The 12760-nt window shown below is 40.1% G+C and overlaps 1 protein-coding gene and 1 long non-coding RNA gene across 2 annotated transcripts in view; one reads left to right on the top strand and one right to left on the bottom strand.

Moving 5' to 3' along the window:
• Positions 1 to 12760, top strand: part of SPON1 (spondin 1) — a 385887-nt gene that overhangs the window by 83868 nt on the left and 289259 nt on the right. The window contains exon 3 of the mRNA XM_020797212.3: positions 4925 to 5058. Within this exon, the coding sequence (XP_020652871.2) occupies positions 4925 to 5058 (134 nt within the window). The remainder of the gene's footprint in view (positions 1 to 4924; positions 5059 to 12760) is intronic.
• The window catches only part of LOC144586146 (uncharacterized), a 59176-nt gene that overhangs the window by 18513 nt on the left and 27903 nt on the right, over positions 1 to 12760 (bottom strand). The gene's annotated exons all lie outside the window — the stretch shown is intronic.

Raw genomic sequence — 12760 nt, 5'->3', positions numbered from 1 at the left:
CTTGTAAAAATCTGGAGAAAGATTTTGTATAAATGGACTCTTTCATTCACAGACTCTACTTTTGTGAGAGGGAGAAAAAGACAGGTGTCATTTATCATGTCAAAAGTCTTTCTGTGCAGACTAAATTAATAGTTCCTGAACTGTAGGCTACATATGTTCTTGAATAACAGCTCCCAGAAGTTCTGGCCAGCATGTGGACTAGCAATACTGCTTTAAGACCTCTCATTCTGCAGGGGCCAAAAATAACAAAAATAACTCAATACCATGGGCTTCTGTGCTGTGTGGTAAACTCTCCTGAGGAGACCAAATTTGTGGGGGAATAACGCAGATGTCCAGTCTTCACCAAAGTTGGCTGGCGTGTTGGGGAAAGACGTAGGAAGCTCTGTTGTGATTCCAGATTCTCTAAGTATCTGGGGGAAGCTTTCCTTGGGGTGTCCTCTTTATGGATATATAACTCAGGGGTCCATTACCCAATGGTCACCAACCTTTTGGGAGTTATAGAAAATCGTCTGAGGAAGCTTCTCTGTACATTTGGTGTCTCTAGGTGCTTAGGGGCCAGTTTTATAGCCATTTAAAGCAAAGATGAATTGACGGATTGATTTGTCAATTCACCGAAGAATATTTGTATATTCATATATGTTGAGTCGTTAACCCTGATGAATCATGAATCAAGACGGATCAACATTTTTTGATTTGTTCCCATCTCTAGTTATGGGTCTTCCAGCAGGACAATGACCCAAAACACACTTCAGAAAGCACCCAGAAATGGTTACAAACAAAGTGCTGGAGAGTTCTGAAATGGCCAGCAGTGAGTCCAGTTCTGAATCCCTTAGAACACCTATGGAGAGATTTAAAAAGTTGGGAGAAGGCATCCGTCAAATCTGAAGGCCATGGAGCAGTTTGAAAAAGAAGAGTGGTCCAAAATTCCAGTAGAGAGGTGTAAGAAACTCCATTCATGGTTATAGGAAGCAATTGGTTTCAGTTATTTTTTCCAGAGGAGATGCTACTAAATATTAAGTTAAGGGTGCCAATAATTTTGGCCAGTGCATTTTTGGGTTTCTGTGGTGGATTGTATCCCATTTGACTTTTCTTCTGTGTGTGTGTGTGTGTGTGTGTGTGTGTGTGTGTGTGTGTGTGTGTGTGTGTGTACAGTTGTGTTCAAAATTATTCAGCCCCCACTGAAATTGAATGTTTTGGCCATTTTGACATTGATTTTGATCATTCAGTCATCTTGCTTACATTTACATGAAAGAGGCACTTGTAGGTCAGAGAAATATAACCTTAAGTTTATAATGAAATAACCACAAATGTCTTTTCTGTGCTCACATCATTATTAGTTTTTATTCAACCCCAAAGTGACATTCAATCTTAGTACTTAGTACAACATCCGTTTACAGTTATAACAGCTTTTAAACGGGAAGCATAGCTTGACACAAGTGTCTTGCAGTGATCTACGGGTATCTTCGCCCATTCTTCATGGGCAAAAGCCTCCAGTTCAGTCAAATTCTTAGGCTTGCGCACTGCAACTGCTTTCTTTAAGTCCCACCAGAGGTTCTCAATCGGATTTAAGTCTGGTGATTGCGATGGCCACTCCAAAATGTTCCAGCCTTTCCTCTGCAACCATGCTCTAGTGGACTTGGAGGTATGCTGGGGATCATTGTCCTGTTGAAAGGTCCAACGTCTCCCAAGCCTCAGGTGTGTGACGGACTGCATCACATTTTCATCCAATATCTCCTGGTACTGAAGAGAATTCATGGTACCTTGTACACGCTGAAGCTTCCCTGTACCTGCAGAAGCAAAAGCATTATTGACCCTCCGCCATGCTTCACAGTAGCCAAGGTGTTCTTTTCGTCATATGCCTTGTTCTTCCTCCTCCAAACATAGCGTTGATCCATGGGCCGAAACAGTTCTAATTTTGTTTCATCAGTCCACAGAACACTATCCCACAACTTTTGTGGTTTGCCCACATGACTTTTGGCATACTGCAGTCGACTCTTCTTATTCTTGGGAGACAGCAAGGGGGTGCGCCTGGGGTTTCTGGCATGGAGACCTTCATTACGCAGTGTGCGCCTTATTGTCTGAGCTGAAACTTCTATACCCACATCTGACAAATCTTTTTTCAGTTCCTCAGCAGTCACACGGGGACTTTTCACCCCTCTACGCTTCAGGTAGCGCACAGCAGTCGAAGTCAGCATCTTCTTTCTTCCACGACCAGGTAGCATTTCAACAGTGCCCTTCGCCTTGAATTTGCGAATGATGCTTCCTATGGTGTCTCTTGGTATGTTTAACTTCTTTGCAATCTTCTTATAGCCATTGCCCTTCCTGTGAAGACAAATCACCTCTTCTCTTGTCTTCCTGGACCATTCTCTTGACTTCACCATGTTTGTAACCACACCAGTAAATGTCTAGAAGGAGCTGAGTATCACAGTCCTTTTAAAACTGCTTAATTGGTGCTTATTATGCTTGATTGGTGCTCGGTGACATCCACAGGTGTTTTCAATACCTGATCGAAAACACCTGAATGAACCTCTCTTCTTCAGAGAGGTAGTCTTTAAGGGGTTGAATAATTGTGGCAATGAAGAAACCACAAAAGAAACATTTACTACTGTATTACATAAACAACTGATGTTATTTTAGTTGCATTTGGTTCTTTAAAACGTCCTTGTAGGATTTCATTCTGAATACAATTCCAAATGTACACTATAGTCCCTAAACCCCTTTACAGCATTGGGGGCTGAATAATTTTGAACACAACTGTGTGTGTGTGTGTGTGTGTGTGTGTGTGTGTGTGTGTGTGTGTGTGTGTGTGTGTGTGTGTGTGTGTGTGTGTGTGCCAATGCAAGCCAAAGAAATGGACATGTGAGTACCAAAAGTTTTTCAACTGCAACAATTTTCTGAGAGAAGGGTTGCATTTTCTCACAGAATTGCAAGGGTGACAGTATTTTTGGCCATGACTGTAAGTCACTTTTAGAGACATTTTGACAGGACGTTTTAAGCTCTTATCAATCCCAAGTAGAAAAGAAAGCACCCCCTTTTTGTGGTTTTTTTTTCCTAAAATATTTTCAAAGTGCTTTGTCTGAACTATTATGAGAGAGTATTTCCCTGTGATTTTCTGGTGTGCCTGTGAGAACAATATTGTGCATTATTAACATTGGATTGTGTTTGTAGTAACAATAATGGCCATCTGAATTGCTGAAAATATTGAGCAATGCACTAAGTTCCTTTTAAAAAGAAATGCTTCAAGCTCTACATTTGTTTTACATCTTAGCCACTTTGAAACTCATATAATATGGAGGGATTTAATTGTTAAAATGAATATTCAAATGATAAATATAAGCTGATCATTCATTACTCAAGACATGAGCATTTTTCTTTCCCATCACTTTCCAATGTTCAGAACTATGAACGGAGAAGGAATTGTACACCTTGACCTTGACACTGGAACCTGGTGCCATAGACTGATGAAACTATGACTTATGTCTTATTGATAGTATTATAGGATCTTGAATTGAGTAGAATTTTTATGGTGCTGTTTTATGAAATATTGCCCTGGACCTTGTACTTGCCACACTTCCCACCTGTTACAGTGTAGATAGTAGGAATGATATATATTTTGTTATTTTCTTCTTGTAATTATCAGGGTGAACATAACTTTAAATCACTAGTGCATTAAAGATTAGCTTTCTTTACTTACAAGTTATAGATTTTTTTTCTCCAGTTTCCTTTTTCTGTGTTTTCTTAATTATCTTTTCTTTCTCTGTGATTGTTTTTTGAAAGTGGCTTGAGACATGAATTAATAACTAAACTATTATGAGTGGACAGTGCAATGCAAACTTAAAGATATATCAGCTGCAGTAGATTTGGAAGGGGCAGAGGCCCTTTGTGTCAGCACGACTGCCCTTGTGCTTGGCTGATCCTGCTGGCATATCTGCTATGCTGCCGTGATCAGCTGGCAAAAGAGGCAGAAAAGAGGTGGAGTGGAGGAGGAACTGAGTTATAGTCTTGATCCAAACTTGACTCAGACCAGACTCACAGCCACTGCACCAGCACAAAGTTAGTCCAGGGTCAGGATAGTTCTCATTAATTTCCAGCTGAGAAATCTGAGATTTCTTCTGTGAGAGGGGCTTGGATTCAGCATAGCCTCAGCTAGCTTAATGTCAGCATAGCTATTGGTTAGTACTCTGCCCTAAATCCAGTTAGTCTCAGCTGAAGCAGGCCCACTGAAACACTGCTTACTTTGCGTTCATTTAGCCAGTTCATTCATCCCATGGGTCTGCTCTAAATGGGCTGAACAGTTCATTCATTCATTCATTCATTCATTCATTCATTCACTCACTCACTCATTCATTCAAGACCTCACTATGTGACCTTCAAACAAAACCTTAGGTGTTTCCACCAAATTAAATCCAGTCCTTAAAAACTGGTAATAGAATCTGAGATTTCTTCTATGCATTAGGGCTGTAAATTCACAACAGTTACCAAAAGGTGGCTAGTTCAAATTGATTCAGTTAGGCTGGACAGTTATTACAGAAGCACAGACTTATATTAAGAATGTAGACCTGTCTTTTGATCTGTGGGACTTCCTGATGCCGGGTTCTGTATGTTAGGCTTCAGAGTACAACATGTTATGTCAAGGTGACAATTTTTGCAGGATTCTCGCAGGCTAGATACTTTGCAAAAAAAAAAAAAAAAAAAAACTTTCCACCATACTGTCAAGATATAACAGAGTCCTTGATTTTTCAAAGACAAGCAAGATAACAGGCCATCCATAATTCTCCAAACTCATGTTGCCCATTCAAAATCCTTATATTTTAATCTTATAACTTGCTTAAATGATCTCTTTTTTTCTTTACATTCTGTACTTTTGTGGAATGTACGTGTGCTTATGATGCTTATGAAATACTGATTCTTCACCTTTCTTTAGATTATAGATGAAGAAGAGACACAGTTCATGAGCAACTGTCCTGTAGCTGTGACTGAGAGCACACCAAGGAGGAGGACACGCATTCAGGTGTTTTGGACAGCACCTTCTTCAGGCACAGGTTGTGTAATTTTGAAGTAAGTAATTTTATAGCTCAACTATATGGTTGCCACACACTATACTTTATGATACTGTGGTGGTTTATTTGCTTTGCTTTGTTTTCTTTCCCAGCAATGTGTTAATTGTGTGGCACTATTGTGTTTCTCTGTAGGAGGGTCACCCCTCCACCTAAATAAGAGGCAATAAAACTTTAAAAGGCCAAGAGACATCTTGTAGTTTTATTGCCTCCAGCTCTTCTTCCTGCAGTTCTATTTAGCTTAATAGTCTAGAACAAGGGCTGGAATGGATTAAGAGGCAATCAAGGTTTTCTGAAGCCAAGGAACAGACTTCCCAGAAGCTCATCATACATCTTGAACTGATTTCTGAAAATGCTAGGCTGGTTCACACTTGACATGTGATCTTTATTTTACACTTCCTCTTTTCCTCCCTGCCCAGATACAGACACACACTGCTTTGTTTCTGGATTTGTTATCTGCACACAGCTATTCCTGTGCATACCTGGCTCACATACTCTTAGGCCAGCCATCTTGGGTGTGTGTGGGGGGGGGTTGTTTTTTGCTTGTTTGTTTGTTTTCAGTTGGTAGCCCACAAAGAGCCTACTGAAAGAGAGATTGATTACTAGAGTTTTAAATTTCTGGTAAAATTCCCCTTTTACTATGCAGTAGAAGTACAGCAATTCACAGGGGAGAATAGCTTCATGTTCTCCACAATCCTCTCCTTTCTCATTAACTGGCATTTAAAGTCTCAATAACTCACTCTGAAACATTTGTACAAAAAAGAATAAAAAATCTGTACTTAAAGTTGCTTGAAATTACAAAATTGTGCATACTGTTTTCTTTACTGCACACATATAAATTGGATCCATCTTGACAACACATAAGACACACAACTCACATGGAACAGATGTGCTTATTTGCACAGTTTTCCTACACATAGTGCAGACATTAGCAACCTGATACTGCTGCTCAAATATATATACTTTCTAGTAAATTGTTTGAAAATTTTGTAGACTCTGGCTTGCTAATTTACAGTAAAGGAAGGTGGTCACTGCTCACATGGAGAGGGGTCACCTAATCTGTGTTCTTGGATGTTCCCACTTTGACTAGAACCCCAGTCTATGAGCACCTACTCACATGCAAGAGGTCCTTTGTAGATAACTGTATTCCATGCATAGATATCAGAGGGTGGGGATTTTGCAGGGAGGCAATATAAAGATGATAATGCCAGAGAGCTTCATCAAAGAGCTGGTACATGCATAAGTCATAAACAAAAGGCCTAGCATGTGAAGGTCTTTTTTTAAAAAAATGTGTTTCATAGGATATGGTACCCTTCATGGATTCATACATTAATGTGGTGAGATGGTTTGAGTGTGTCAGGGAAACTGAGAGCAATATAGTTAGAAAGCGAGGCTCCACTACAAGTTTAGACCCCCAGAAGTATCACTTAGGGTGAAAGCTGAGACATCAGAATAGGATACACCTCCCCTCTTCAGGATTATGAATCACATCAGTGGAAGAGAAATGACGGTGTCAATGGTGACAGAGGTGGAGAAATTCTTAAATGATAACTACAGAGTAGCAGCAGTACTAGAAAGTGACACCGGTGGAGAATCTTTCATAAATGATGGCACTGACACCCACACTAGCTCTTATTAGGGGAATTAGCAGGAGAGGGCAGTGGACAATTGTGCAAATGGAGATCCCCAGCTCACTGATATAGAAATCTCTGTATGATTGGACTTAGAAGACAGAAAAGCTCTATTCTATCTGCAAAAAGAAAAACAGGAGCTGTTAATACAGCCCATGAACTGTTAGTATAAAAATTAGAGTAAAGAGCATTCCTTTCTAAGAGAAAGGTGATATATAAATATTTTAAATAAATTAAATAAATTAAAAAAACCAAATGTTGTTCCTAAATATAACATTAAGCGCATTCCTGATGAATTTAAATATAATGTAAAGAAGATATTTCCATTACTAAATTCAACTGACAGTAAAACAAAAGTATGCACTAAAACAAGAGATGTTATAAGGGCTGAATGCAAAAAGACTTGGGGAAAAGCCTGAGTGAATTACTATTGAATCACAATAGGCAGCAAATAAAAGTCAAAAGTGAAATAAATACGGTCAGAATCCCAAATGCAATTTTTCATGGACTTGTACATAGGAAGAAAGATAACTATTATAAGAATCAGTATCAAAACTGTGTGTGAAAGAGAAAGAAAGAAAGAAAGAAAGAAAGAAAGAAAGAAAGAAAGAAAGAAAGAAAGAAAGAAAACATCATAAAAGGAAACATCCAAGATGTTAATGCTCCATAGCATCAAAAAACCAAAGGGAAATTGAATCAAAGATTAAGGGTGCTGAAAGATCAACAAGGAAATATATTGTACGATCAAGATAAAAGAGATGCTGGAAAACATGCTGAAGAACCATACAGAACAGATGCAAGAGTGACAGACTCCTTCAGAGAAAAATCCTTTGATGAAGAACCTGTATTTTTTGAAAGTGAACTAAAAGTCGCTCTCTCTCGCTTCCTCTCCCAAAAACAGGGAACATGTAAATCATGAGGAGCAGATGGGATGCTGATAGGGCTATTTTAAGTTATGCAGGGTGAATCTATCAAAATCCTAAGAAGACTATTCCAATAAATATAGGAAACAAAACCATGGCCCTCAGATATTCCCATCCCCAAGAAGATAGATGTCAAAGATGTGTAACCAAAATTATCTGAACAAGAACCAATGAACTGAAGAAACACCTGCTTCATCAAGGATAACTGTCACATATCATTGATTCTAACATCAAGAGAGCAGCTGCCTTGTCAAGGGGGGGGGGAGATTTCCATGTGAAGTGATATAAATCAGTGAACACCACATATTCATTTCCATCCAGCACCTCCAAACAACAACAAATTTGAGAAAGCTAGCCATGATGAGCCAACTCAGAATGTATTGCAAAAAGCTAACAGGAAGCCTCCTGTGAAAGCTTTCCAGCTGCCTCCACATCTGAGAGGATTAATTTTAAAAATCTTCTCAAACCACCAGTCAGCATCTGGGATTAGACTCTTGTGATTCCAAGTGCCGCATCTCATGTATGTATCTTAGGAACACAGTCGCCTGTAAGAGGACTATGACTGTCAGCATTTACTATGTTAAATGTAACATCAGCTGTAGTTCCTGCTATATTTCAGAGCCTGAAATCTTGCATAGTAACTTGCATTGCAGTAAGCCCATTAAATCAGTAGAGATTTGGTGAGTCAGCTCCTCCATTGACCCAAATGGGCCTACTCTAGTTCACTTACTACACTGGCAACAGGATTTTAGCCACAGCACACAGCCACATTCCAGCAAGAATGCATCTGTTGAGGAGAGTTGCTAATGTTTTTTATGAAAGGAATATGGTTATCTAGAATCAGAGACACACAGGTTCTTGGGTATGCTGACTAGTGCAGTAGCCATTCAGTATCAAATATCTGCTGCTCAGTTTAGCTGTGCCTCTGAATGCAGGGGGGCACTTTACTTCTTCCAGTGAAGTGAATGAGCCTCTACAATGGAAGCTAAATAGAGCTGATCAGTTTAGCAAGCTTTTATTTCACAGGTTCTCTAATTAAATAAAGAGGAGGGCACCTATGCAACACTTGAGAACCTCTCCCCCTTGATAAATCTCATTAGTTTTTGTTCTTCTCAGATTAACCCCGGCCAAGAGCTGATGTCTCGTGGAACAGTTACAAGAACATACTTCTCATATCCTATGTGAATGGTTTCTCCTTTAAGCTGGCCCTAGAGCAGCCATAAATGCAACCATTGCATGCCAGCACAACGTTCTCGCAGGTTACGGATCTCTGACATTCTAATGCTGTATGTACAACTGAGCATGAATGAGAAATCTTGGCTGCATGGAATACTGCAGGAAGAAGTTCTTCTTATAGTGGGGTCTTGACTTGAGAACTTAATCCATATTGGAAGGCGGTTCTCAAGTCAAAAAGTTCGCAGGTCAAATCTGCATTTTCCATAGGAATGCATTGAAAACCATTTGATCCGTATCTGCTCTTTTCTGCCCATAGAAACTAATGGGAAGCTGCTATTCTGCCTTCGACCACTAGAGGGGGATATTTTGTTTCTTTTTTTTCTTAGGTCAAGAAAGGTTCAGGGAAGGCAGGGAAAATACAGTCCAGGCAGTACAGTACCAAGCAGTCTGAAGACTGTCTCCCAATCCACTCTTTAAACGCTGGGAGGAGTGAGGAAGCAGACAGGCACCCTTTTCATTGGCCGACAGTTAAGTGAAAGTTCACATTTTGCACTTTCCCTGCCTCCCACGTGGTTTTTTCAGTTTTTTTTAGTTTGTAACTCAAATCTAAGTACGTAAGTCAAGTCAGTATTTTCTTATGAGAGCAGTTCGTAAGTCAAAATGTTCGTAACTTGGGCCGTTCGTAAGTCAAGACCCCACTGTACAAGCCTGGTGTCACATTAAAATCAGCTTCGGATATTTCACCTGTGGAAGAATGTCCAACTCTGCTTTGAGTTTTACTTCACATTTCAAGAGCAATTCAAGTTATTCTCATCTACAAAGTGAACTGATTTCTCTAGAGAGCTTTGCAAAAATCACATTCACAACCCTGGAGTGATTTCCTTAAAGTGAGGCCAAGATTTCTCATTCATGCTCAGTTGTACAATCCTTAAGATAAGCTTAGAAATCAGACAATTTATTTTTGGGGATTGCAGGCACCATAATGGGGGTTTCTGGAATATGTAGTCCAAAGAAGTAGCATTTCAAAGCTCTGGGGATCTGGCATAATGTGAATTAGGAAACCTGTAGTTGCTGATAAAACACCAGTTTTGTTACCAGGAAGAGTGATGTATATAATTTTAAGCAATGAACCCCTGTAAAACTCAAATAGCTGCCTTCATTGGCACTTGCTAGAGACACTGTTTAATATTATGATGCTCCACCACGTAGGGGTAGCACAGGGCATAGCAATTATTATTTGGTTTTCAGCAGTATAATAACAAAAAGTAACACCAAGTACATTTTTTCTCACTAGGAGATAAGAGACCGAACACGTTGAAATTACAGGGTTTACAATAAGCCTTTCCTTATCCTCTCCTTTTCCTGTCACTTCTTCACTCCTATGTAAATATATACAAATGCTGGATTCCATTTTCTGAACTGTGAAAGCTATAACTATATGAACAAAAAAGCGAAGCACTTAAAAAACTCTGGGAAAGCCATGAGATGAAAGACATAATGTCTAAAAGTCTGGGCAAAGTTCTGCTACCATGACCTCTGAAACAGATATAAAGCACGCACAGCTCATCTATGGAATTCATGCTCAGAAGATGTAGTGTTGTTGGTTCAACTTATATATCACCCCACAGTGTTAAAGCAGTCTCTGGGCAGTTTAAAACATAGTGATGCAAGCAACACTTTGCCTCTCAACAAGTTGAGTACTCATTTTATCAACCTTGGAAAGATGGAAGGCTAAGTCAGCCTTGAGCCAGATACCGGAATCTATCAAAATCAAAATTAGATTATGAGCAGAGGCTTTACTGCAGTATTGCAGATTGACCACCGCACCATGGGATGATGTCTACCAGCCTATATAGCTCTAAAACTATTGTACACAAATCTGGAGAGGATAAAGTCATCAACAGCTTGTCAGGTCTTGATTAGAGCAACTGACCCCCACCCCTAGGAGTCTTATAAAATTTGCAGACCTCCCAGGCAAAGATAACAGATTCTATGATTTGTCATAAGGTAAAGGTTCCCCTTTAATCCAGTCATGTCCAAATCTAGGGCACAATGCTCATCCCCGTCTCCAAGCCATAAAGCCAGAGTTTGTCCATAGACAGTTTCCATGGTCACGTGGCCAGCGCCACTGGACACGGAACGCCGTTACCTTCCCACTATGGTGGTACCTATTTATCTACTCGCATTTTACATGCTTTCGAACTGCTAGGTTGGCAGGATCTGGAACAAGTGACGGGTGCTAACTCTGTCACGTGGATTCGATCTTAGGATTGCTGGTCTTCTGACCTTGCAGCACAGAGGCTTCTGCGGTTTAACCTGCAGCGCCACCACGTCCCATGATTAGTCATAGCCAACATCATTCCAGTAAAAGGTTAATGCCAGAACCAAACTAAATAATCAATCACCAGCTGTTTGTAGACTCATCTGGATATCTCATTTTAAGTGTCTTTATTGCTGCAATATTTCTAGGCCGTTCAATAACTTTTTAATTCTATGCAAGTTCTATTTATTTACATCATTTCTAGGTTCCATGCTTAAAAGTAGCAAAGACAGTCATACAATTATAAAGAAAAAAAAAACCTGTCGGCGCATATGCTAAAATCCTTAAGAGGTGATCTTAAGTTGTACTTGAATACAAACACAGGAGTGTTGAAACACAGGAACTAATACAGTGAAAAACATAGGAGCATAAGTACCATAAAATATCAAAAAAAAAAAAATTAAAGTTAGATTCAGAAATACAGGAGCACCTTCATTAAGAGCACAGATTAGAGATGCAAATGAACTGCCAAAATGGCGGCTTGTCTTGGTTCATGTCACAAATTTGCCCCAGTGACCTGATGAACCACGAATTGATTCATCGGTTTGTTGGGTCTTTTTACACCTGCCCCACAGCATGCCCCCACCTCCTTCCCACTTCCCAATCCATACCTTATCCTGCTACCTCCTCCTGCTCCACTGCTGCTGATGCCTCCACCAAAAGAGAAGCTAGGCTGCCAGAGTGGTTGTTTCTGTCCCAGTAGCCTAGCTTCTATTCCATTGCACAGTGGGGGCAAGGGATTCCCTTCAGTCAGGCTTCCTCTCTCTGCCTGCGTTTGTGCAGATCAGCTGATCTACATGGCATAGTCAGACAGTGGAAGCCTGACTGAAGAGGATCGCCCCACCCCACCCCACTGTTTGCAATGACAGTAGAGCCGATTCACTATAATCAGGCTTCCTCTCTCTGCCTGTTCATGCACGGATCAGCTGATCCATGTGGGCATAGGCAGAGAGACTAATTTATGAATATAAAGGTTGTATCTTCATCGCTTTGTATTTGTGGGGGTGGTGGCACTGTGGGTTAAACCGCTGAAGCTTCTGTGCTGCAAGGTCAGAAGACCTGCAGTTGTAAGATCAAATCCATGCTACGGAGTGAGCCCTCGTCGCTTGTCCCAGTTCCCACCAACCTAGTGGTTCGAAAGCATGCAAAAATGTGACTAGATAAATAGGTACCACCTCAGTGGGAAGGTAAACGGCGTTCCGTGTCTAGTCACACTGGCCACGTGACCACGGAGGATTGTCTGCGGACAAAACGGTAGCTCTGTGGGTTGGAAACGGAGATGAGCACCGCTGCCTAGAGTCAGACACGACTGGACAAATTGTCAAGGGAACCAGATCTCATGAATTGGACTGGATGAATATCCAACGAATCAACAATATTCAACAAACATTGTGATTCATTTATATATTCGTCCCCCTGTCTAGTACAGACTCTTTCAAAAATAAAGGTGAACAATAAGCACTTCTAGTCCAATAAGGGAACAAATACATCTTTATAATATTTCATTTAAAAGTAATAAGCCAAATAGCTTTAAAAGCTTTTTTAAAGAACAGAGTTCTTAATAAGAAAATACAAAATCAAAAAGCATTACTTAGCTCTAAGCATGCAGTTGACACACAGAAAAATATTTCTTCTAAAAATAGAAAATGCTCA

Source organism: Pogona vitticeps, chromosome 1, assembly GCF_051106095.1.
Source record: "Pogona vitticeps strain Pit_001003342236 chromosome 1, PviZW2.1, whole genome shotgun sequence".
Lineage (NCBI taxonomy): Eukaryota > Metazoa > Chordata > Lepidosauria > Squamata > Agamidae > Pogona > Pogona vitticeps.
The sequence above is the reverse complement of the archived record's forward strand: the minus strand, read 5'-3'. Positions and strand labels throughout refer to the sequence as shown.